Source organism: Eptatretus burgeri, chromosome 5 (genome assembly GCF_056783735.1).
Source record: "Eptatretus burgeri isolate ZD-2024b chromosome 5, Ebu_testis_v1, whole genome shotgun sequence".
Classification (NCBI taxonomy): Eukaryota; Metazoa; Chordata; class Myxini; order Myxiniformes; family Myxinidae; genus Eptatretus; species Eptatretus burgeri.
In genome coordinates, this window is record NC_140965.1 from 101,745,054 (window position 1) to 101,772,282 (window position 27,229).

The 27,229-nt window shown below is 45.0% G+C and overlaps 2 protein-coding genes across 4 annotated transcripts in view; one reads left to right on the forward strand and one right to left on the reverse strand.

Annotated features, from left to right (window-relative positions):
* Positions 1-1,855: 1,855 nt before the first annotated feature.
* Positions 1,856-15,853, forward strand: BRI3BP (BRI3 binding protein). The gene is made up of 3 exons (XM_085883233.1): positions 1,856-2,142; positions 6,993-7,092; positions 11,418-15,853. Exons 1-3 carry the CDS (start codon positions 1,948-1,950, stop codon positions 11,828-11,830), a joined length of 708 nt encoding a protein of 235 aa, XP_085739359.1. The 5' UTR covers positions 1,856-1,947; the 3' UTR covers positions 11,831-15,853.
* A 2,163-nt stretch (positions 15,854-18,016) lies between these two features.
* Positions 18,017-27,229, reverse strand: part of LOC147027074 (guanine nucleotide exchange factor VAV2-like) — a 141,359-nt gene continuing 132,146 nt past the window's right edge. For all 3 annotated transcript variants that reach the window (XM_085883232.1, XM_085883231.1, XM_085883230.1), the window contains 3 exons: positions 26,889-27,021; positions 20,028-20,167; positions 18,017-18,416 (listed from right to left, as the gene is read on the reverse strand). In XM_085883232.1, the coding sequence (XP_085739358.1) occupies positions 18,372-18,416; positions 20,028-20,167; positions 26,889-27,021 (318 nt within the window). In that variant the 3' untranslated portion in view covers positions 18,017-18,371. The remainder of the gene's footprint in view (positions 18,417-20,027; positions 20,168-26,888; positions 27,022-27,229) is intronic.

A 27,229-nucleotide genomic window follows, 5' to 3' on the forward strand; every position in this document is an offset into this window, starting at 1 on the left:
ATCAAAGAAAGCAACAAACATCAAGGACGTCAAACGATACTTCCAGGTCACTTCAGTTTCCAACCATGGTCTAGTTGTAGTCCGTCGGGACAAGACCTTGTCCTTGGCATGTGAGTGCACCATTGTCCCACGTCAGGTGGTCAATGGCTTACTTACAGCGTTACACATTCAACTGGATCATCGGAGTCGCCATCAACTCAGTTCCGTGATTCACCGATATTTTTACGCTCTTCACTTGGACAGAGCAATCGACAAAGTCACCTCGAGGTGCCACCAGTGTGCTGCGTTGCGCAGTGCACCCCACACCATTATCAAGCAGTCCAATGGAGACCACCCCCCCTCCCCCGGTGCTGTTGGTGTATCTTCCACTCCCTCGCAATTGGGTGCATGGTGGTTCACTGCATACTGAGGACGTTTTCCTTCAACCAGCAACAAAACCACCAGATCCCCCCATTCATCCCGCGTGAGTGTCTTCACCCGCCAACAGTGCTGAATCCTTGCCAATCCCTATCAGCCAAGTACTAGATCCTGGTTCGGGTACATCGCCGAAACTTAACACCCATGGACCTGATTGCTCCCAATCTATTGAGACCATCCGTGACGCCTGTGAGGTTCATCCAGCGGTGTCCCCAACTGGCAGTACACCAAGACGCTCCAACCATCTGCGCTACCAGCCCAAACACTTCAAGCATAATATTTTGGATGCTTAGAACCATATTGTGGTCACAATGCTCGTGTAAATACTGTCATGGGGAAGAATAATCCCCGAGATCGGAGGGCAGTCTACCCGATGATGGTCTCAGTATACCTGACAATGAGTGCATGATTTCTGTGACCTCCCACATGTTAAGTGACCATTTAAATATTTTTGTTTAATCTTACCTACTCTTCCCCAGTATTTGTTGCTGGTTACTGAATACTGAGTCACCTACTTTCGACATGTATATATATATATATATATATATATATATATATATATATATATATATATATATATATATATATATATATATATATATATATATATATATATATATAAATATATAATTATATAAATATATATTATTATATATATATATAATTATATATATATAATTATATATATATAATTATATATATATATATATATATATATATATATATATATATATATATATATATATATATATATATATATATATATATATATATATATATATATATATATATATATATATATATATATATATATATATATATATACATACATACATATACATATATATATATATATATATATATATATATATATATATATATATATATATATATATAACACCAAGAATGGTAGTCGATGGATAAGCGTGAAAAAGAAAAAAACAAGTGGTTACCCCATTATGTTGTTCTGTCCTCCATGTCTGTGTGGGCACGGGGTCGCCGTGCAGGGGCCATTCTGGGCGAGGATGGTTTTGGGCCCAGTGGGGCACGTTGTGTGATGAGTGATATTAAAAGTTGATTTCAACCTCATCAACACTGGTGGTGTTTAGGCCGTGTCGTGGTGCTCCGCCGGGGAACACCTTTGTGACGCGGGGACACATTTTAAACGTTTTGAACACCCTTCCGTTCATTGCACCTGAAGAAGACAATTGGAGGTCATTGTGACGAACTCAACGTGTGTACGTCACACACGACAATGACGACATAATACTCTGACTCACGATTATTGAGCCGTTCATGTTTGATTTTATGTTATTATTTTTCACGTGTTGCATTCGTGTGGATAAAGCCGAATGTGAATACTGTATGTACAGTGAAGGGAAATTCTCAACGGTTTTTTGTGGAGATGACGACGTTGCGCTCACGGTGGTGCGGTGTATAGGTACGCCCTCCAGTGGAGAACGCTTCATCGTCACCGATCGGAAGTGAAACGGAGGCGACGACGCACTCGCTCGTCGTTGACGTCTCGCCATGACGGGCTTTCGCCTTTCTGCGGTGTTGCTCGCTCTGCTGGTCGTGTCAATGTCCGCTCAGGGACACGAGTCGTCTTCACGTCCCGAACCGGCAGTTTCGAGCAAAGGGAACCTGTTCCGGCGGCTCGCGAACTCCGTGCACGACGTGCTGGGGGTCGTGCTGGGGGAGGAGGCTGCCCGCGCGCTCCTCATGGTCAGAACGCACGTTCGCGCCTGTCGTCCTCGTGTCCTCGTGCTCTGAAGCACGCTCACGTTTTGCACTTCGCCCTGTACGACCGTTTCGTGCGCTGCCATCGTTGTGGTGCTTGTTGTGGTGGTGGTTGTTGTTGTGGTTGTTGTTGTGGTGGTTGTTGTTGTTGTGGTTGTGGTTGTTGTTGTGGTTGTTGCTCCTGCTCCTCCTGCTGTTCCTCCATTGCCTGTACCTCGTATTCGTTGAAACGTTTGTTCCGTTTGACCTTGTTCGATGACACGGAATTCGTGTTTTGGGATTAACCTCCCGGTTGGAATCCGACATCGGAGAGACTTCATTCTGATTACTAGTGTCACGTGATGTATTGGGGGGTAAATGGGGCTGCTAAAGATGGCTTCGTGCTATTGCCGGTTTTGGTTGGGATCGTGATTGTTCCTCATGTGATGTTGACGAATCATTATTTTCATCACCAGTAACCACGCACGCCCTGCGGGAGCCAATTATGTTATCGGTGAAATGTCTTACACAATACAAGACAATGTACAGCTTGAGCCCCCATATATATATATATATATATATATAATATATATATATATATATATATATATAGTTTCAATCACCCCCCCCCCACCCCACCTTTATGAAAAGTTAGACACAACTATTAATGTGCTTCATGTTTTACAAGTATTAAGGCCTAAGTCACATTTGCTCTACGGCGAGGATACGGCGGCCGTACCCCCACCCCCCCGAATTGACATAAACATGCGGCGGCCGCAGAGTTTCTGAGGTGGCCTCAGCGTGGCCCTACGCCGTTTGGCTATATTTTACAGGCCGTAAGGTCGCCGTGGAATTATAACGCGCAGTTATAACTTTTTTCTTTTCTACGTTCGCCGTAGCAATTCGACAAGCCGAAAAAAAAACTGGTTAAAAAAAAAAATTACCCATTCGTTACCGTCCGTCTGCCGCACGTTCGCCTTCGGGCCCCCCTGCGGTCGCCTTGCGGGCACCTTGCGTCTGCCTTGAAAATTCTATGGCCGCCGCAGGAACGCCCTAAGGTCACCGTGCGACATCAAATCAAAGACCATATGGCACCCCCACGTTTTCGGTCTCCACAATTTATAAATACGCCGTGCAGCTCCCCGAAAAATAAAAACATATGTGACTGCTACATTGTGTGACCGTGGAAATACTGCGGCCCCCCTAGAATTGCTAGTGGCCGTAGATTTTGGAGACCCCAACGGCCGCCGTGGCAAATGTGACCTAGGCCTAAGTAATATGCACACATTACTATGCCTTTTGTAGGCATCATCTCCCCTACCCTCAGAGGGTGAGGGGCCGATTTTAACTGTGCCCATGACTGGCTCTTAGGTGTCCCCGTAAGGTGTGCAAGCTCTGGTGGAGATTGGCCAGGCTGTTTTCGGTTCCATAAGGTTCATGTACACACACACACACACACACACACACACACACACACACACACACACACACACACACACACACACACACACACACTGTATTTTAGTATGATTGTGAGCCTGGTTGTAGTATAACGGTGAAGGTCGGCCACCGAGCCCCTGTCTGCCGTTGAATTAACACCAGCTGGGGTTGATTCATCCCGTCATCCTCCCGAGGTCGGAGAAATGAGTACCAGTGTACTGGTTGAATAGACGACACTGTATCGTTGGCACAGCCGTGCCCCCAGAAAATGATGCAACCAGCAGCCACAGGTTGCACACGAAGCTGGCTAGCATGATTGTGCCAGTCCCAGCCAAGCAAGCACTACATCGTGAACATGGAGGAGGATGTGGAGTGTAAATTATCATCACCATATTTCAGTAGAGATGGGTACACTCTGTAAGACGGGTTGTGTACAAGTTCCACCTGTACTATACGGCCTCTGCTCTCGACCAGGTTTTAGTTCGACACTCGTGCAGTAAAACCTTGGAGCATGTCTTCAAATTGCTCATCCTCGTAGTCCTGGCCAATCGGTGTTGAAGCGGTCTTGTAACGACGTGTGGAATGCGGTTACATTCAGGGATGTGAGACTCGGAGGTCCAGAGCCACGAGAACGACCTCACCTTTCCACCTGATCCGTCTTTGACGTCGAATGAGTTTTTATTTTTCAGTCACCTGGATTGATTGCGGTTCGTTTCCTCGATCAAAATCGATTTCCTGATTGCGTTAATCCAGGGTTGGTCGCTGGTCTCACCACTTTCCGCCGGTACTCCGGGGGCCTCTGTCTGGCCATCCCCCAGGCACATGCCTGGCCCATCCCCATCTCCTTGAGATGCTGATCAACCTGCTGCAACCACAAGACACGTGGTGGTCCCGTTGGCTCCCTCCACTCAAGAGGCTCCCTCGCTGAGAAATAATCTGGTGAGCAGGATCAGCGTCACAAAATCGAGCCACATGTCCATACAGCCACAGCTGACGCTCACAGACTATGCAGGTAACAAATCTAATTTGAGTCTCATTTGAGTAAGGTTCACTTTAATCTCATTTGAGTAAGGTTCACTTACCTTGGCAGTAATATTCATGTTGTGAGCCAGAGGTCAACAGACGTCTGGGTCGAGCCTGTAGAGTCACGGATTCACTGGATCATGGGGTGTGGCACTGCCGGTGGTGCCTGTGCGGGAGGACGAAAGTCCGAGTCTTCAGGTCCTTGGTGCTTCCAGTCTTGCTCTCTGGATGTGAGACTTGGACTCTGACCAGGGATCTGAGATGAAGACTTGACTGGTGAGACCAGCGATCAACCCTGTCATGCCGTGGTGGCATTTTTACATCGAGGCCGAGTCGACGAAGATCTTGGCCATTGTAGCTGCTGGTTGGAAGTTGGAGTGCGCATCGTGGATCTACCACAGTAAGGAAGATCAACGTGATGGTGGTTTTATGTTTGCCTCTTAAAAGGAAATAACTTTTTTGATTTGACCCCTAGCGGTTCATTTCTGTTTCGTTGCTGCTCCACTGGCCACGACGCCATTGTCCCTTGTTGTAATTCCATATCCTGTACAAAACAGATGTCTTGTGTTTCTTTTTTGTTTTGTTTTGTCTTTGTTTTCTCTCTCCTCTCTCTCTCTCATCTCTCACCACCCCCCACCCCAACTCCCCTTTTGCATGGAGACACTTTGTTACCTCCATCACCGCTGATGGATGGAGGTCATGTTTTTACCCCTGTCTGTCTGTCTGTGAGCAGGACATCTGAAAAGGTTATAGACAGATTCGGATGAAACTTGTTTGACAACTTGGGAGCGTTACAAGGACAAATTGATGAGAGACCCGGATATTATAAGTTATTTCTTGATTCCTCACCATTGAGAAATGGGTTCGAAAAACGATTTTTTTTTCGCACGATATCTCAAAAAGTTGTTGTACGGGTGATGACAAAACTAGGTGATCAGGTTGGGGAGGTGACAAGAAGAAGCTGGTTCAATTCTGGATCCATATCCGGCTTATCAGTGGATATAAAACGTAAACTGTTCAACCTGGCAGAGGTACACACACACACTCTACCGAGTGCCGTTCTAGTTGTGCGATGTATTTGTTCTCAACTCTCCGTTTCCTGGAAACTTGCAGTGTTGTTGGTCGAGCGCTCGAGGCTGTCTAAATCCAATGTGAACATTCATATACTGTATTGCATTTTGAGAAAAACAGAATGTTCATATATTTAATACATACGCAAGTATTTTGTGATTTTGTTCCTTCGATATTTTTGCCCTTCCCGTGCATATGTAGTGAAGCCATACTAGTGCAATTGTATTCTCCGTTATGTTACAAGCCAGAACAAGTGTTGGAATGACTTCACATGGGATGTGAGGATACAGTGCGATGTTAAGTAGAAAGGGGAAATGGGGGGGGCACTTGTCCCAATTTTTTGGTTTTTTTACAGACAAATGCTACTCGTGTACACGGCTATAGCTGCAGGTCATCTTTGGCCTCAATTGTGTTTTTCTTCGATATGTCAATAGTCAATATGCACTTTAGAGGTTCACTTACCTTGGCAGTAATATTCATGTTGTGAGCCAGAGGTCAACAGACGTCTGGGTCGGGCCTGGGGAGTCATGGATTCACTGGATCATGGGGTGTGGCGCTGCCGGTACCTGTGCGGGAGGACGAAAGTCCGAGTCTTCAGGTCCTTGGTGCTTCCAGTCTTGCTCTCCGGATGTGAGACTTGGACTCTGACCAGGGATCTGGGATGAAAACTTGACTCCTTCGGTACCAGGTCTCTTCAGAGAATCTTTGGCTATTGCTGGATCGACTTTGTGCCCAACGAGTATTTTCTGAGACTCAAATGAGATTTGTTACCTGCATAGACCGTGAGCGTCAGCTGCGGCTGTATGGACATGTGGCTCGATTTTGTGACGCTGATCCTGCTCACCAGATTCTCTCTCAGCGAGGGAGCCTCATGAGTGGAGGAGGCCAACGGGACCACCACGTGTCTCGTGGTTGCAGCAGGTTGATCAGCATCTCAAGGAGATGGGGATGGGCCAGGCATGTGCCTGGGGGATGGCCAGACAGAGGCCCCTGGAGTACTGGTGGAAAGTGGATGCAGCGACGAGCTGCTGCTCCCATACGTAACCTAACCGAACACGCACTTCCATAGTTGTATGCACATATTGTCTGTCTTGTAGGGAAATACATCTGTTGGGTGTCTTGTGTGTATTATGTGGGAATCGTGTGTGCTGAGTGTCTTGTCCATGTTTTGAATCAGGTTTTTTTTTTGAAGCATTCGTTGCCATATTTTGAGGGAGAATGCATTTACGTTGTCTTGTCTGTGTTTTGGTGGAAGTGTCTGTTGAGCATCTTGTCCGTGTTTTGTATACGTGTATTGATGAAAGTGAGTGCGTTGTGTGCAGGGTGCAGATGGCTTCAAGCGTCATCTCGTCTTGTTCGTGGACTCGTCCCTGGACATGTTGACCAGGATATTTAACGACTTGAATGAAGTCCTTGGTTTCGGTGAGTCAAGTTCAGATCGTAAAGCATCAATTAGGTTTTAGATGAAAGCCACACCATTTTAATTGACTTGAGTTGGACTCGTTTAGATACATTTTAAGCAAATTGCTCTTTCATGACATACTTTTGCAAAACAGATTTACATGTTGTTAATGAATTTGAGGACATTTTTGTGGAGAACGTGTATTATATGCTTTCTGTCGTTTCTTTTGGACCTATTGAAATAAAATAAAACGAGAGCGAGAATTGCTTTGCAAAACATGTCCCTTACCGATGGTGATGTATTCTCGGTTTAAAAAGGGCATAACTCTGAAAAATTGACGAGACGCCATGGTACTCGAACTTGTTCTGTAACTTATCATAATGAAACGATGTTCCAAGTTTCAGTTGCTTATGTTAAAGGGTTTGGGGGAAAACAAAGTCTGAAAAACCCACAGGTGGGATGGACAGATGGACAGACTGAGGGAAAACCTATAGTTCCCTCCAGTGATACTGGTAGGGGACTAATAAAAACCTCAAATGCCATTTTATAATAGGTTTGTCTGAATTTGAGATGCCAATTATGTTGGTCACATGATCTCTACAGCCTGGCGGTGGCTTAGTGGTTAGGGTGGTGGCTTGGGATCATAGCATCCTGAGTTCGAGCCCTGTTCACCGCTGAATTAACACCAGCTTGGGTTGACTCAGCCTGTCATCCTTCCGAGGTCGGTGAAATGAGCACCAGTGTACTGGTAACAGGGGCACTGCATCAGCGGCAAAGCCGCGTCCCGAACCAATGATGCAACCAGCAGCCAAAAAAAGGCAGTACAAGAAGGGGAACATGATCTCTGATGGTATTGTGATTACAAATGATGTACAAACAAAAAAGCAAATAGGGCATACGTGTACGTGGTTCTTTCAGCTGTAACGATGTCCATGTATACCTCCATTGAAGTTGCCCCGATTTATGTTGATTCGAAGTCGCGTCGTCCATCGATATGTACCCAGGCTTTGAATTACGTCGTCCAAGTCACGTGCTTTGGCTTTTTCCATCGCCAATTTTCCTGAACCGCCCAGTCTTACGCCGAGACATTGAGTTCGTTAACGTTATGAAGCTCTCAGGCACGAACACAGCCACACATGGTTTGTCGTTTCAAGACGTGTCTGCATTGAAGTGTGATGGAGGTTTTGTACAGCGAGTGCTGCATCCCACTCCAACGACGACACGGCAAACCGTGTGCTGTGTGCGGATCGGCAGCCTTCGTCCAGTGTTGCCGGATCTGAAAAGTGGAAATATCGTGTCGGAAGCTCAAAATCATCGTACATTGTCAAATCTTTGGATAATGATAACATTTTACTCACCAATTTTATTTAACCTCCATCACACTTCAATGACGACATGTCAACGACAAACCTTGCATGGCTGTGCTGGCAAAGGCAAGCTTCATGGATGGAGGAACATTTCTACATTCTGTGCCCTGTGCGCTTGTCGGGTTGTACCTGTTCCTGTCGTCCTGCACGTAATATTCCAGTACGGAATGTAAATTTAGACCGATTACATGGCACCACAGTCGAACACTATGCCACCATGGCTATTGTTCATACTGTATTACCTTACGTTGTTGTGGTCAATGTTAAACATGGAAATATTTCTTCCTCTGGTAATTCAATAAAATAAAATTCAAATTCAATTGACTGGCAGCTCAAGAAAATTGGCGACGGAAAAACCAAATCTCGTGACTTGGATGACGTAACTTCGGTGTATAGTTCACTGTCCTGTATTCTGAATTTGCTCGGTTCAGACGTACTCTCCTTCAAAAATCTTCATCTTGAGTTGTAAGCGTGCTGGTGGTGATAAGAGTTTGCCTGTGGCTTAGAAAGCGTGTAAAACTGTAAATCTGGAGGTGACATTGGATATTATATGCAGAATGGCGAGTTGTGATCATGCTGTCGATGTTGGTCGGCACTTAGGTTTGCCTCCAACAACCATACATACAACTTATAAAAATACAGAAAAAAACTTCGTGAAAGTGTTGAGCATGCTACACCATTAACATCCAAGTTAATTACGAAGAAAAGGAGCTCTTTAGTGGAAAAGATGGGACGTATGCTGGCCAGGTGGATTTAGGACCTCAACAGAACGAGGACGCCTGTGAGTCGAGCCATCAAACAGCAGGAAGCTAAAAGTCTCGGTCATGATGTAAAAAAATGAGAGCGAGAATTCAGTTTCCGCTGCCATGGCAAAAGAGACCTTCACTGCAAGCCGTGGCTTGTTTTATAGGTTTATGTGTGTGCATGTACAGGATGGCCTAGAGGTGCGCACCGTTAAGCCGGGTGTCCCTTCTGCTAGCATTAGTTGATGGATGTTAAAGATCCTCACAGTGCCTTACATGAAGATTAGGAGGGTCATCCCCAGCACCCTTAACAGATTACAAATCCCTTCCTGGACTACGAGTAGCAAGCCTTCCATCCTCCATCTGATCATAACTCACTCTTGCTCTCTCGCCCCCCTTTCCTTGCCACCACCACAGCACATTTTACTGTATTGTACTTTTATAAAATTATTTCATTTCCATTTTTTGCTGTCAAAATTCGTGTTGTATTAATTGTTTAAATTTTCCCTGTTTAAGCCAAAAAGGTAATGTCGTAGGTGAAATCCTGTACGTGATGAGTGTGAAAAAATGATAACTGTGGTTCAGTTTATTTTGGGCTTCTTGTTTGACTTTTACCTTTTTATTGTAGTTTTGAACATTTCGTTTGTAGAACCCTTTGAATCCCCATGGTATCTGAGTTCCATCAGGTACTGTTTCTTCGAATCGAGAATGGACACGTACCTTTCTTTTTCCGTGCTCCAACTCCAATCGTCCAGTTTTTGGAGTGAAAGTATGACCTTTTGCTGGAGACTTTGGTTCCCCTGAGCATTCATTCATTTATTATTCGTGCAGCATGTGGCTTCGAGTTTGTATCACACCTGTGTCGCTAATGCAGTGCCCCCTGCTGGTTCTGGCAGGAATTTGTAATTTGTTCGTGGTGCCAGCGATAGCTCGCCTACTCTTCACGATGAACATGGTGGGATCTTCAACGTCCACCGACTAATGCCAGCAGATGGGACGCCAAATTTAAAGTCCATCCGAGCGATGGCACACACATTAAATAATGAATTGCCCTTCCTGTGAAACATCTGGGTGGCAGTTTATAGCTGGGTCAGGATTCAAACCCAGGCTGGACAGGGGCGAGGGCCATCCTGTCAGCCCCTCCTGAGCATAAATAGGAATCGTCAATAAACTAAGATATGGATTGATATCCCATCATGAACCGTAGCTGCTTCGGTCCCCATCAATTTGAGCAAAATGGTCTGTTCCAAATTCCTTGAACATTTTGACGGAACAGTCCAAAGTTTCTATCTGAACTCTCCATTGGATGAAATGTCTTTTGACCATTAAATATTGAAGCATTTTCCTCTTCCAGCATTGTGCATGTTGGTAAAGCAAATCCTGCTGATCACTTCAGCCCTCCTATAGGATAGGTAAGGGTGAACGAGTTTTCCCCATTTGGTGATCCAATCTTAACCCTCCCCCCACCCCCACCATCCCACCTTCACCAAGCGTGCGTGCGTGCGTGTGCGTATGCGATGTGGTTCCTCGACATCATTTTGCTTCATTAGTTTTTGTAGGGGTGACAGGATGGCCTTGGGGTAATACACACTCACCTCTGAGCCGTCTCACCTCTGGTTGAGTCCCGACCCAGCCATAAACTGCTATCCCAGTGTTTCACAGGGAAGGTGATTCATCAATATGTGTGCCGTCCCAAACGGGCGTCCCGTCTGCCAGCATTCGTTAGTGGACGTTAAAGATCCCATGGTGTCCTTCACGAAGAGTAGCCAAGCTGTCACCGGCACCCTGGCCAAATTACAAATTCCTGCCCAATCCAGCAGAGGGCAATGCATCAGTGGCACAGCCGCTCCTTCAGCCAATGATGCTGCGGCTACACCTCAAAGTTTTGAATAGTCTGCCATTGTCGTCCAGACTTGAGATAACCTTGTGATTCTTCATCACTTTGAACTGTTCAAAATAAAACACCTGGGTGGAACCAAGTTTATGAATGAAAACCTCGAAGAACGTCCTGAGATGACTGTGCACCTTTCTCGAAGATTTCGACACGGGTATCGTCAAGGAGTGGGGTAATGGGGGGGGAAGGGGGAGGGGTTAATGGTCCAGATAAACCTTGAACGACCCCTGCGAATTTTTTTTTTCATTTTAATCTTGATAGGAAATTGACCGACAGAATGTATGCAATTTGTAAACAGATTGCCAGGTTCATTTCTGCCCTGATTTGCCTTTGTTTTGCAGAGCGCCTCAGCCTGGATCAAGCACCATGGAAGTCTCCCACCGGTCTAATCACTTGGCTGGTTTTGGCCTTCCTCACCTGGCAATTCCTCATCCTCATCCTCTCTTTTGCTTTGTCGCTAGCCTGGTCTTTTCTGAGCCCCGTGTTTTTCGTATTCCGTATCGCTCTGTACTGCCTTGCGGCCATTTACATATTCACAAAGGGCCAGCAGGATCCTCATCATGTCATGCCAGTCTTTCTCATCGCTGTTGCGACCTATTGGTTGAGCGGTCTTACAAGGAATGAGTCTTGCGGGGCACGATGGAGTGGCAGGTTAGAACACCGAGTCGCTGTGTTGGAAGATAACCTGAGATTCCTTGATGAGCGGCTTGCTCGTGTTCTTGTGTCACAATGTGAAGACGAAAGAGAAAATTAAGTGGTTTTGGTGTTTTGGATGATTATGCTTATTTTGGTGGTGTTAATATTTCAAGTATAGATTGTAGTTGCAAAACCATTGCAACTTGATTGGCATTTGATTATTTTGGAATTTCGACAGCTTTGAAATTAAACTTGAGCTCTGGCCTTCTAAATTTCAGGTGAACTGAATTGATAAGGGATACATTTCACAATTCCTGGCTACCGTGTTTGTGTGAAGTTTCATTTATTGGACGTTTCTCTTGGGGTGGTTTGTCGGTGCAAGGAAATAAGAAATATTTTTTTGCATTCGTCGATGTTTAATGTCGAGGTCAGTAGGTCATTGATACTTTGGCGAGTTGGCGCTGCTCTGCTTCGGCAGTCAATGATAGAGTTACATCGACTTGGTTTAAAGAAAACGTTCATTCGGGAAGTCCTCCGTACGCATCAAGCTGAGACAATGATGGCTTGGAAAAAAAGAACACTAAAACAAAACTTTACCTTCGTTTTACCTTTACTACTTTATTTATTTCCCTTGTTTTCATTAATTTTTTTAGGCTATATTGACTTCTCAATAATCCTGTGTTATTAAGTTGTGTACTTTTTCTCATGGAAGCGACTTGTGCTGCAGAATATATCTTTCGCATTCTTGCTCGAAAAGCCAACAAATTGGCCTAAAAATTCAGCATTGGCACAATTTAGTATTTTGGTTTCCGTTTATTCAGTACTTGTACCAAACAGCGTCTTTCAATCATATAATGAACTCCCGTGATTGTAAACAAACTTTTTATTCTAACAATCTGTGAAATGAGCACAATCACATGAACTACTTATGAATGTCCGATAGCATGTCGTTTGGCATCGTACACTGTTTGAACCCGTGAAGGCATTGACTCTGATATTCTGTTTCACAGCCTGATCCAGGCTTTGCCGTGTGAGGAGGAGTCGATTTTGTTGCAGCTCTAACGTATCTTGCAGCTCGGCGTTTTCACGGCTTCAAGGCCACAAGTTCCCAGACATGTTCGTACATGTTCGACGGCATTCGTTTGTGGTGCCCCGGGAAGAAGGTGCAGTCTACCCCATCATCCACCTATTGTATAGCATGTGGCGCCATCTTCATGCGGTAAATGTGTTCCATAAACTGCAACATACCGATCCGGTAAGAGGGTTTCTTGCACACCATCAAGGCATTTTGCAGGATGGAAAACATTAACTGCAGGAAGATGGTATCGCACACCATACAATCCAGAATTACTTCAGGATGGACGAGACTGAGTCGGTTTCAGCTTCTTGCCCGAGTGCTGACGATGCCATCAAACTTGTGTTGGAACATGGATCGGGGGCCGTGGAAACGTCAACTTTTTCCAAATAATACGCAAGAGCTGCAACAAAATCGACTCCACATTTGGTAAAATCTCGATCAGACGGTCACAGAATATCAATGATTCGATGTCTTGATGGGTTCAAAGACATGCTACCAGATGCTATCATACAAGGTGTCCATGAAGTCCTTGTGCAACTTAGAACTTTTCGAACTTTTGATGTCCACACGATAGAAAGAAACTATGAATGTCAACACAGCTATAAATCGTCATCCTGGTGTTTCTCCGGCAGGATGATTGATTCATCAATGTGTGTGCCGTCCCTAGGATGCACATTAAACTCGGAGTCCCGTCTTACCAGCATTAGTTAGTGAGTGTTTCAGATCCCACGGGGTCCTTCACGAAGAGTAGGCGAGCTATCGCCGATACTGAACAAATAAATTCCTGCCTTAGCCAGCAGAGGGCACTACATCAGCGGCACAGCTGCACCCTCAGCCATTGATGCTACCCCGCTGCCTTGTGCATACTAACGACAAAGAAGAGTGGACACCCCGTATATGTAGTCCATGTGATTGTGTTCATCTCACCAGATTAAAATAGACATTGTTTACAACAATGGGTGATCATTTTATTCTGGCAGGGCAGTGTATAAGGTGAAATTATTTTCTTTTGTCCTTGTTGACTAAACACTGGAATAATGGAAATTGTGGAATTTTCTTTGGACATCTCGAATCCTATGGGATCTAAACTGACCTTGTTATGCCGTTGAGACTGCTGTGTGTGAAAGAGACAAAGCAAGATTCTGATTCTTGTGATTGTTTTATCTTGTAGTCCACTCCGGTGTTGTACTGGTTTTTTTTTTAAGTTTACTTTAGTAACATTGTGTCAGTATATAAGAAACCCGAACGGTGTGATATTGTGAGTATCTCCGAGTGTTTCGAAACCACACCACATGAGCACAGCAAGCATGAAATACTTATATGAGTGGTGTGACGTTTTGATCTATTGTTATGGGTTTGGGTTTGTAATTGATTTAATGGAGTTCAAGCATTTTTACATTTTGAAAATCATAACTTTTTAGGCTTTTTGTGTATGTGCCGATGTGATGCTTTTTTTTTGGGGAGGGGGGGGTGTTGTCCTTGTGAACCATTATTTTACTTTGTAATAAAGGAAAATGTAATCATTGTTGTGTTTCTGCTCCATTGATTGCCTTGGCTTTACGATGAAATAAAAAAAAAATTTTTTTATCTTTTAACCAGTAAGTGGAATCCATACTAATCCAAAATGTACGACTTCAACAACCACAACTATTTTGTTGTATTAGTCGGGGGATGTTTTTTTTGGTGCCAATGTTTCACGTACTTATTGGCCGTGCCTTACATTCGACTGAAGGTGATTTGAGGAGGAATTTGTAATTTGTTCAGGATGCCAGCGATAGCTCGCCTACTTTTCTGTCACACAAAGTCCTTCCTTGGCACACCTGAACTCCCATTGACCGACAAGGCCTTCATCCTCGGCTTGATGGAGTACTGCTCTCCCCTCCTGGGTGGCTCCCTGTCTCACATCTTGCTCAGCTTGGTACCGTGGAAAGCAAGGTCTTCAAGATTATTGCAATCTCCTGTGATGAAGCTGAGTCGATGGGGTCTATGACTTTGCCATCACAGACAGGGTGGTAGTCTCTCTGTCCACCGCCTCCTTTCTGTTCTTGTACCCTCCACTCTTTCAGGTTTCCGCAGGGCACACACAGTCCACCATCAACCCCCTTCTGGTAAAAGTACATAAATCCAGGATCACTGCTCATCTCCACTCATTCCTTCTTCGTTTTTTATCTCACCTGTGGAACAAACTCACACATCCTCTTCAATCTCATTCTTCCCTCCAGGTCTTCAAGACAGTTGTTCACCGCCATTTCACATCGTCCCCAATCCAAAGCCATGATCTTTTCTTCTCTCATTACCCCCATTCCACCTCAATCCCACCTCCTTCCAAATTTCCAGTTTTTCCTCCTGAGAGTTTCCTTCTGTATCCATCTTATCCACCCCATGCTTTCTTTCCTACCCCACTCATTGTTAGTCCATGTCTGACTCTATCTTGACCTTCAACTCCCCTGTTGGTGTTTCTCTCCTCTTTCTGCTGTTCCCTTTGTTCTATTGTGTCCCAATCCATTCAATGTACCAGTACTAGCTTTTCCATGAGCCACGACTATGTATACAAAGAAAAAATCTGTTATGTTGGCAGAGACAACCTCTGGCTTCACATCCCTCCAATAGATGGCGCACACATCGATGCCTCGTCCTGCTTGTGAAGCACCAGGATGACAGTCTATACCTGAGTTGGGATTCAAACCCAGGCTTTACGGCTCAGAAACGAGTGTGCATGCCTCCAGGCTATCCTCCCAGTCTTATCCTCATCCCAAATGCTTTCCCTTGTTTGTTTATCAACGAATTGTTCTTTCCCCATGCTGTCTTCTCAAGAGAATGTGGTCAGTTTATTTTTGACATTCTTAATTCGTCTCGCCCAGAAGAGGGTGTGAAAGTGTGTGTGTGTGTGTGTCTATATATATTTTTGCTTTAAAAATGGTTTTCTCTGCAACCGCTTGGCTGATCAATGCAAAACTTTAAAAGTAGGAGGGACACCCCATGGAAAATATTTTATTGCTAACTTTGACATCATAGGTCGCATGGTATGGCAGATATATTGAATTAAAGGAAAAAGACATTGGACATCATTTTCTCCGAAACCGCTCAACGAAAAAAATTGAAACTTGGCATAAGTCAACTCCCCATGGGGTATATCGGGTGATGATGCATCAGAGAAGTGGTATTCCAGCCATAATTGGTCGAATTTAAATCTTTATCAAAAAAAAATCTGAAACTTCATGTATCTCTTCCATGACGGGATGTGGGTTAAGAATTAAATTTATGACGTTCATAACCCATGCCAAGAAACGATGTGACATAATAGGATATCTCTTCTTCTTTCGGCTGCTCCATTTAGGGGTCGCCACAGCGGATCATCCATTATGATCCGCACACGGATTTGGCATAGGTTTTACACTGGATGCCCTTCCTGATGCAACCCTGGTCGCCTCTTACGACACAGGGATAAGGATTGGGTTTTGCCATGATTCCAGGCTGCCCTACACCCTCTCGTAGCATGGCCCAGCGCAGCGCTCCCATCCTCAAGCGATCCTCCAACCCAAGCCTCCGAGTAGCCGGATTACAGGCACACGCCACTAAGCCTGGTATGTGACATAATAGGATATATAGGCCATATATCCTATTATGTGACGTCGTTTCATTCAGGAATTGAGGGTGTCACATCGTTTCAATGATTTAGGCCATTCAGGGATTTAAATTAAACTTGGTACAAGTATGTATAATGATGTAATAATGTGAGCGGAAGCATATCTGGTGACGTCAAAGAGGGCCCTTGTTTTTTCGAGAAATACATTAAAATGACTGGAATGGCATTTGGAAGAATGCATATATCTCCACCAGGATGAGCAGCTTACATTTTGTATCCCACTGCTAAGCCTGATCTGCATCTGAACCTGAACCAAAATCTAACTGGAAAGCATCGGAAAATGCAAAGACTGTCCTCATCCGCTTTGTATTCGGACTTCTTTGACGGTACCTTGACCTTTTGACCTCAAAAGCAGGAGACTTCAGTCACCCAGTATGAAAACCCTGCTCAAATTTCAAGTCAATCGGGTTGACGATTTTATTCATCCTTGACCTTTGAATCTGAAAAAGAACAATCGGCTTCGAGCTTTGACTGGTGAACCAATTCAGTGACCTAATATGCAAATTCTTAAAATTTCAGGTCAATTTGATGAAAATTTATGATTTTATGTGACATTGACCTTTAAACCTTTTAACTGAATGATTAATTTGGCTTCTCCATGTTCTCATAATAAAGCTTTGTTGAAAATTTGATGACAAAAACTCTACCAAGTTTTGTCCCAATCCGTACATAACGTTTTGCGATATTGTGCTCTCAGACAAACGGGTGAACACATAACCTCTGTCTACATTGGGTGGTGGAGGTCGTAATCGTGAGCTGGGAATAGCCTACAATGTATTTTGGTCTGTAGATGGGTGCATGAGTGGAGTGAAATGCGGTGTCGTGTCATCGGTTGAAATCCTTACCACATCCACTGTTGAGTTTTTAAGACTAGCAGAGTCAAAAAGCGGCATCTACCAATTAGCCTGTCCCTCCGCGCAGCAGGACACCCGGTTTTGTAATCACTTATGTGTTTGTCTATGTTTGTTTCCGTAACGTTTTTACCATTCCAACTTTTATCATCAAATGTTCAACAAAGCTTTATTATAAGAACATGGAGAAGCCAATTGAATTTGGTCAAAAGGTCAAAGGTCAACATCACAAATCTTCTATTTTCATCAAATTGATCTGAAATTTTAAAGAATTTGCAAATTGGTTCACCACTCAAAAGCTAGAAGCCGATTGTTTTTATTATTTAGATCAGGTCACAGGTCAAGGTTGCATAAAATCTTCATCTTCATCCGATGGACTTGAAATTTGAACAAAATTTGCATGTTGCATTATTTAATTTAATGGACGGTATCATAATCGAACAAAATTTAGCTGTTTCTGTCGTGATTTTCATTCGTAAGAAGAAGTCCGAACACAAAGCGGACGCGGACGGGCTTTGCATTTTCAGATGCTTTGTTAGTTCCATTTGCAGCATGTTCGAGGGGTGAAGATTTCCACCATTTTTGTTTATGATCTGGTTCTTTCATTTGGAATCTTCATCTTTGCTGTTTTGAAACACTGCTTTACACTATAGTTATGACCGTCTGAATCAGATTCGATGAAATTCGATGAAAGTTTCTATTTCCAAAGTCAAAAGAAATAAAGGAAGATTTCGTTTTTAAATACTTTAATTTGAAGTCCATTCCCGAAACAGGCACAAGGAAAGTCGATCAAGTAATACATCTTTGACATCAACATGACAACGTTCTGGTGAAGTTTCTACAATATTTGAGACATAGTCAAAATAATGAGCGAGCTCTTGGACAACTACAACAAAGTACAACTACAGGTAATTAAAGCAGGAAAGAAGCTTATAGGTCTCAATTCACTTATAATGACACAAACGCTGCTTGACCATTCATGGAGCCCAGGGAGGAGCCTGGCTCGAGTTAAAATTGCATCTGCCACAATCCGTCGTCTGTCGGAGCGTTGAGAATAAGGTGGGAAATCTTTCTCCCTCCGGTTTCAACACATTTCCTCCTCCACGTATGAAGTGGGAAAATAACCCATCTGAAATGAAATGCACCAACACATCAACTGCTGCTTCGCTCGTATCTCGAGAATCGTCTTGACGACGTCATTGTGCTGTTCACGAAACACGGCATCACTGATCATGAACACAGTGGATTTAAACTGCAAGCAGTTATATTCAAAACATTCATTTTTCTTTTCACAAACACCAAACTTTTGGATGAACTGTTATAGTCGAATGTACATTTGACTGACGAGCTCTCGTGAAGTGAACCTTGCAGCATCCACCGCAACTATTGGCTTCCTCGGGAAGGACTCCACAGATTGGCTACTGGTATTCACATGTTGCCTGGTGTTGGCTTAATGTTTAGGGTGGTGGGCTTTGGATCCAAGGATCCTGAATTCAAATCCCACACTCCTGTTGAATTAATACCAGGTGGGGTTGACTCTGCCCGTCATCCTTCTGAGGTCGGCAAAATGAGTGCCAGCTTGCCGGTATACTGTGTCGGAGAGGCGACCCGTCCAGGATTGTGCCCAATAGTCCAGGAGACTGCTTCGGCAGCAGCAACACTGCACAGAGTATGGTCCCAATGGATGGATGCATTCGCATGTTTGCTTTATGTAAAATATTTGCAAAATGTAAAGAAAAATTAATGAGTCACTACACCAATTGCTTGGGTAATAACTAATAAGAACAGCTCGAGGGAAGAGATTATGTGGTGTGCATCTTCTTCGTTCACATGCAGCACAAGGCTGTGGGTTAGCATTGTTGTCTAAGGGCACAGCTGTGCCACTGATGTGACACTTGCTGGTTAGGACAGGAATTTGTTCATGGTTAGGACACACCCAGTTTAGCATCCATCCAAGGGAGGACAGCACACGCATTGATGAATCACCATGCCTGTGAAAAAAAAATCCAGGATGACAGTTTATCGCTGGGCTGGGATTCAAACCCAGGTTAGACAGCTTAGAGAGGGAGTCTCTCTATCGAGTGCAGCCTGTGGCTGCTGGTTGCGTCATTTGTTGGGACGTGGCTATGCCGCTGATGCAGTGTCCCCCTTACAAGTTCACTGGTGCTCGTTTTGCCGACCTCGGAAGGATGACGGGCTGAGTCAACCTCCTGGTGTATTTTAATTCAGTGGCCAACGGGGCTTGAACTCAGGACCCTAGGATCCCAAGCCACCACCCGAACCACTAAGCCAACACCAGGCTTCAAAAAGAGGGGGTGTGAATACCTCTGGGCCATCCTGTCAGACCTGTGGTATGCATAATCTGATTCGTTTATTCTTAAGGGCACGATAATGCAAAATTATAGAAATTATATCCATTGTCGTGTATGAGACATATCCGGCTGCAATAGTATTTTCTTCATGATGAGAGTAGCCGTGACAGTCGTAGTTACCACGGTAGAGATTATTTCATGTGCCCAGGTATGTACATACATATGAACTCTCTTCATGGCTCTCAGACGCAAGTTGGATATCCCAGAATAAACCTTGTCATGTCACAGAAACACCATTACAGTAGGTTTCTTTGTCACAACGATGATGTTTTTGTATGCAAAGCAGATTACAAAACCTTCTTGTTTCTTATAGTAGGTGTGTGGTGTGTGGTGTGTGGTGTGTGGTGTGTGGTGTGTGCTTACTGCACCTTTCCATTACACTCGCCCTTCCACATGCCATCGTTGGTGCGCATGAAGATCTTGATGACATCGCCCTCGCTGAAGGAGATTTCCCGACGATCACGTGCCACAAAGTCATAGCGGGCAATAGCCACACCGATGGGAACAGCTGTGTGGTTAAAATAAACGATGATAGGTCAGTGGTGTCAAAAAGATCTGCACATATGACATTGCCGTCGACTCTTGCTAATGTGAATAGATGTGTTCCAGGTATATATCGATTTGGCGAGGCCTTGTTTTTTGTTTCTCCCGGCTCATCCCAACAGTTACTAAACCAACATTGCATAGCAATATGGCCATTTCTAATAACACTGGGATGGAACGTGGTGGAGCGCATACCTCCACCAGGCTCAATAGTTTACGTTTTGATGCCACTGATAGGCCGGATCTGGATCCGGACCTGAACCAAGATCGAATCGGCTTGTTCTCGTCACCTAACTAACTCATCCACCTCGTTTTGTCATATAATCGGTCCGCAACTTTTTGAAATATCATGCCATCGATCGTTTTTGGCCCGATCTCTGAATGATGAAGAATCATTTAGAAATTAGAAAAATTCTCGTGTCTGGATCCGGATTTGGATCTTCACCGAAACTGAATAGATTCATCGTTATCACACGCTCAACCTGTCCACCAAGTTTCGGCCGAATGCATCAATAATTTTTTGAGATATCCTGTTCACAGACGGACAAACAGACAGACAGACAGACAGACAGACAGACAGGGGTAAAAACATCATCTCCGTTCACCTTCAGGAGGTTGCGGTCATAGAATCTTTTGAATCCAGTAGAGATGCTGCTGTGAGAATGTTGCATACAGTATGACACCAAGGGACATCACAAAAGGGTCCACAAGCACATCCTCCAATACAGTGCAATACTGAGCACAAGAACATTTCATCGTATTTTACTTACAGTCAAGTAAGGCAGAAAATCAGGATTGGTTTGATGGTGATGATGATGGAGGCAACGCCGGCGGCTTGCCCCAAGCACGTTACATACGGTATGTCGAGAGCTTGATAATAAACAAACATTCAACTAGCTCTGACTTTTTATCCTCCAACGGTGACTGACCACTCTAGTGATTCGCACTTACGTTTTGATTGGGATTGAACAAACACAGACCGGTGAGATGTCACAATGAAACCAACTTCCTCAACAAAAAAAGAAAAAAACATTTCTGTCTCCACAATAAATAAATAAATAAATAAACCTGCAATGTGAAATGTGCTCAAAACTTCCAGCCAATTGACCCAGATCTACCTTATTTAGTTGAGTTGATTCGACACAGCTGCTGTCTTCAATTAATGGAATGTGTTGAGATGTGCAGAAAGCGATCAGGCAAACCTGGGTTCATGGGCAGGAGGTAAAACTGATACAGGCCTCCATCATGGAAACGCTTGGTCGGGATGTCGAATCATCATGATCCTCCACAGTGGCTTTATAATCGATTGAGCCAATTGGGATAATGTTGACAGGTAAAGCATCTCTTCCCTTTTTTTCATTTTTTTGACTTCCATTTAGAGTCCAAGAACATTTTTTTTATGAGTTCCAGGAAGCTTTTGACTGTTAGTTACATTAGCATATGTGAAACAGTGCGGCTTTTAATTTCCATATGGTCAAATGATACTCTGATTAAAAATGCTAATCAGCAATAAATGATAGTTCCAACAGAAAAAGGGTCTTCAAATTGCTGCCATTCGAATGGGCCTCAGTGAGTATAGTATTCATAGGGCCTGATTCCATTCAACCAGTCTTCATAGGGCCTAACCCAATTCTTCATCGGGCCTAACCTTCACAGGCCTTCTTCATCGGGTCATAGGGCCCAATCCTATTCTTCATCAGGTCACAGAGCACAATCGTCATAGGGCCTACTCCAATTCTTCATCGGGCCTAACCTTCACAGGCCTTCTTCATCGGTTCATAGGGCCCAATCCTATTCTTCATCAGGTCACAGAGCACAATCTTCATAGGGCCTAACCTTCACAGGCCTTATTCATCGGGTCATAGGGCCCAATCCTATTCTTCATCAGGTCACAGAGCACAATCTTCATAGGGCCTAACCTTCACAGGCCTTCTTCATGGGGTCATAGGGCCCAATCCTATTCTTCATCAGGTCACAGAGCACAATCTTCATTGGGCCTAACCTTCACAGGCCTTCTTCATCGGGTCATAGGGCCCAATCCTATTCTTCATCAGGTCACAGAGCACAATCGTCATAGGGCCTAACCCAATTCTTCATCGGGCCTAACCTTCACAGGTCTTCTTCATCGGGTCATAGGGCGCAATCCTATTCTTCATCAGGTCACAGAGCACAATCTTCATCAGGCCTAACCTTCACAAGTCTTTTTCATCAGGTCATTGGGCCCAACCCTATTCTTCATCAGGTCACAGAGCACAATCTTCATAGGGCCTAACCTTCACAGGCCTTCTTCATCGGGTCATAGGGCCCAATCCTATTCTTCATCAGGTCACAGAGCACAATCTTCATCGGGCCATAGGGCCCAACCCTATTCTTCATCAGGTCACAGAGCACAATCGTCATAGGGCCTACTCCAATTCTTCATCGGGCCTAACCTTCACAGGTCTTCTTCATTGGGTCATAGAGCACAATCTTCATCGGGCCTAACCTTCACAAGTCTTTTTCATCGGGTCATAGGGTCCAACCCTATTCTTCATCAGGTCACAGAGCACAATCTTCATAGGGCCTAACCTTCACAGGCCTTCTTCATCGGGTCATAGGGCCCAATCCTATTCTTCATCAGGTCACAGAGCACAATCTTCATTGGGCCTAACCTTCACAGGCCTTCTTCATCGGGTCATAGGGCCCAATCCTATTCTTCATCAGGTCACAGAGCACAATCTTCATTGGGCCTAACCTTCACAGGCCTTCTTCATCGGGTCATAGGGCCCAACCCTATTCTTCATCAGGTCACAGAGCACAATCGTCATAGGGCCTTACCCAATTCTTCATCGGGCCTAACCTTCACAGGCCTTCTTCATCGGGTCATAGGGCCCAATCCTATTCTTCATCAGGTCACAGAGCACAATCTTCATCGGGCCTAACCTTCACAAGTCTTTTTCATCGGGTCATAGGGCCCAACCCTATTCTTCATCAGGTCACAGAGCACAATCTTCATAGGGCCTAACCTTCACAGGCCTTCTTCATGGGGTCATAGGGCCCAATCCTATTCTTCATCAGGTCACAGAGCACAATCTTCATTGGGCCTAACCTTCACAGGCCTTCTTCATCGGGTCATAGGGCCCAATCCTATTCTTCATCAGGTCACAGAGCACAATCTTCATCGGGCCTAACCGTCACAAGTCTTTTTCATCGGGTCATAGGGCCTAACCTTCACAGGCCTTCTTCATCGGGTCATAGGGCCCAATCCTATTCTTCATCAGGTCACAGAGCACAATCGTCATAGGGCCTAACCCAATTCTTCATCGGGCCTAACCTTCACAGGTCTTCTTCATCGGGTCATAGGGCGCAATCCTATTCTTCATCAGGTCACAGAGCACAATCTTCATCAGGCCTAACCTTCACAAGTCTTTTTCATCAGGTCATTGGGCCCAACCCTATTCTTCATCAGGTCACAGAGCACAATCTTCATAGGGCCTAACCTTCACAGGCCTTCTTCATCGGGTCATAGGGCCCAATCCTATTCTTCATCAGGTCACAGAGCACAATCTTCATCGGGCCATAGGGCCCAACCCTATTCTTCATCAGGTCACAGAGCACAATCGTCATAGGGCCTACTCCAATTCTTCATCGGGCCTAACCTTCACAGGTCTTCTTCATTGGGTCATAGAGCACAATCTTCATCAGGCCTAACCTTCACAAGTCTTTTTCATCGGGTCATAGGGTCCAACCCTATTCTTCATCAGGTCACAGAGCACAATCTTCATAGGGCCTAACCTTCACAGGCCTTCTTCATCGGGTCATAGGGCCCAATCCTATTCTTCATCAGGTCACAGAGCACAATCTTCATTGGGCCTAACCTTCACAGGCCTTCTTCATCGGGTCATAGGGCCCAATCCTATTCTTCATCAGGTCACAGAGCACAATCTTCATTGGGCCTAACCTTCACAGGCCTTCTTCATCGGGTCATAGGGCCCAACCCTATTCTTCATCAGGTCACAGAGCACAATCGTCATAGGGCCTAACCCAATTCTTCATCGGGCCTAACCTTCACAGGCCTTCTTCATCGGGTCATAGGGCCCAATCCTATTCTTCATCAGGTCACAGAGCACAATCTTCATCGGGCCTAACCTTCACAAGTCTTTTTCATCGGGTCATAGGGCCCAACCCTATTCTTCATCAGGTCACAGAGCACAATCTTCATAGGGCCTAACCTTCACAGGCCTTCTTCATGGGGTCATAGGGCCCAATCCTATTCTTCATCAGGTCACAGAGCACAATCTTCATTGGGCCTAACCTTCACAGGCCTTCTTCATCGGGTCATAGGGCCCAATCCTATTCTTCATCAGGTCACAGAGCACAATCGTCATAGGGCCTAACCCAATTCTTCATCGGGCCTAACCTTCACAGGCTTTCTTCATCGGGTCATAGGGCCCAATCCTATTCTTCATCAGGTCACACAGCACAATCTTCATTGGGCCTAACCTTCACAGGCCTTCTTCATCGGGTCATAGGGCCCAATCCTATTCTTCATCAGGTCACAGAGCACAATCGTCATAGGGCCTAACCGTCACAAGTCTTTTTCATCGGGTCATCGGGCCTAACCTTCACAGGCTTTCTTCATCGGGTCATAGGGCCCAATCCTATTCTTCATCAGGTCACACAGCACAATCTTCATTGGGCCTAACCTTCACAGGCCTTCTTCATCGGGTCATAGGGCCCAATCCTATTCTTCATCAGGTCACAGAGCACAATCTTCATCGGGCCTAACCGTCACAAGTCTTTTTCATCGGGTCATAGGGCCTAACCTTCACAGGCCTTCTTCATCGGGTCATAGGGCCCAATCCTATTCTTCATCAGGTCACAGAGCACAATCTTCATCGGGCCTAACCGTCACAAGTCTTTTTCATCGGGTCATAGGGCCCAACCCTATTCTTCATCAGGTCACAGAGCACAATCTTCATAGGGCCTAACCTTCACAGGCCTTCTTCATCGGGTCATAGGGCCCAACCCTATTCTTCATCAGGTCACAGAGCACAATCGTCATAGGGCCTAACCCAATTCTTCATCGGGCCTAACCTTCACAGGCCTTCTTCATCGGGTCATAGGGCCCAATCCTATTCTTCATCAGGTCACAGAGCACAATCTTCATCGGGCCTAACCTTCACAAGTCTTTTTCATCGGGTCATAGGGCCCAACCCTTTTCTTCATCAGGTCACAGAGCACAATCTTCATAGGGCCTAACCTTCACAGGCCTTCTTCATGGGGTCATAGGGCCCAATCCTATTCTTCATCAGGTCACAGAGCACAATCTTCATTGGGCCTAACCTTCACAGGCCTTCTTCATCGGGTCATAGGGCCCAATCCTATTCTTCATCAGGTCACAGAGCACAATCGTCATAGGGCCTAACCCAATTCTTCATCGGGCCTAACCTTCACAGGCCTTCTTCATCGGGTCATAGGGCCCAATCCTATTCTTCATCAGGTCACAGAGCACAATCTTCATCGGGCCTAACCGTAACAAGTCTTTTTCATCGGGTCATAGGGCCCAACCCTATTCTTCATCAGGTCACAGAGCACAATCATCATAGGGCCTAACCCAATTCTTCATCGGGCCTAACCTTTACAGGTCTTCTTCATTGGGTCATAGAGCACAATCTTCATCGGGCCTAACCTTCACAGGTGTTTTTCATCGGGTCATGGGGCCCAACCCTATTCTTCATCAGGTCACAGAGCACAATCTTCATAGGGCCTAACCCAATTCCTCATCGGGCCTAACCTTCACAGGTCTTCTTCATCGGGTCATAGGGCCCAACCCTATTCTTCATCAGGTCACAGAGCACAATCTTCATCGGGCCTAACCGTAACAAGTCTTTTTCATCGGGTCATAGGGCCCAACCCTATTCTTCATCAGGTCACAGAGCACAATCATCATAGGGCCTAACCCAATTCTTCATCGGGCCTAACCTTTACAGGTCTTCTTCATTGGGTCATAGAGCACAATCTTCATCGGGCCTAACCATCGGGGGTCGAGGCCCGAAGAAATCTCTCGGCATCGGAGTCAAGAACTTGGAATTTCACGTGAATCGGTGAGAAGAATTCTCATCCACGATGTGAAACTGTATCCATTCATAATTCAGAATAAACACAAACTGATAACAGGACCATATGCAGAAAAGAGTGACAATGTTCCAGTGATTGGTGGACAAGATTGAAGAAAAGCCGAACTTCTTTATCAATGTGTGGTTTACTGACGAGGCCCATTTCCTTCTTTATGGGTGTGTGTCAACTACAAGAACTGTGTATACTGGGGATCGACAATCTAGGGCTAGAGCGATCGACAGGGGAAGAATGGGGGGGGGGGGAGGATTTATTTTTGGTTTGTTTAATGCCCGTGACCTGACCCTGGGTACCCCAAGCACTATTGCAAGTTATGGTGGAGGTCGACCGAGCCGTTTTTAAATCTGTAAAGAACAGACATACAGACATTGCCTTATTTTATATAGAAGGAAGTCAGATAGGACAAATGGATTGCCTTCGACACAAAGTTCAAATGTATTACAGTTGACCAAACAATGCTAAATTATAAAGGTATATTTAACATAAAGGTTTTGAGTTATTTTTGAAAATCAGGGTGACAGAACATGAGAGAGTGAGAGGGCCATTCCACGTGAGAAAAAGCCACCGACCTTCGACGGCGGTTCGTGGGTGCCGAGATGGGACCGTAGTGCTCGGTATCTCTTTGTAAGCGTACTTTAGGTTAGTGTCGAGCGAGCTGAAGCCTTCCTTGAGTGAGTGCACCTGGTAATACTCCACCAGTTGCTGCAACAAAGGAGAGGGCATTAAGGGTTTGCAGATGGCATACGTATTTACAAAATGGAAACAATGCACCTGATCCACAGCTCTTCCTGTGGTTTTAGCCCTCCGATAAAACATTCCCTGGATAATTTAAGGGAGGGTTCTTTCAGAAAAACCTGTGACCACTAATGTGTTCACCCACCGGCCATTCCATCCGCTCCGTGTACTAGCA

Bases quoted from the DNA above. Each gene is read 5' to 3' on its own strand.
- BRI3BP (XM_085883233.1), top strand. From the start codon at position 1,948: ATGACGGGCTTTCGCCTTTCTGCGGTGTTGCTCGCTCTGCTGGTCGTG. The intron at 2,143-6,992 runs GTCAGAACGCAC...CGTTGTGTGCAG, and splicing joins CTGCCCGCGCGCTCCTCATG to GGTGCAGATGGCTTCAAGCG. The intron at 7,093-11,417 runs GTGAGTCAAGTT...TTTGTTTTGCAG, and splicing joins GAATGAAGTCCTTGGTTTCG to AGCGCCTCAGCCTGGATCAA.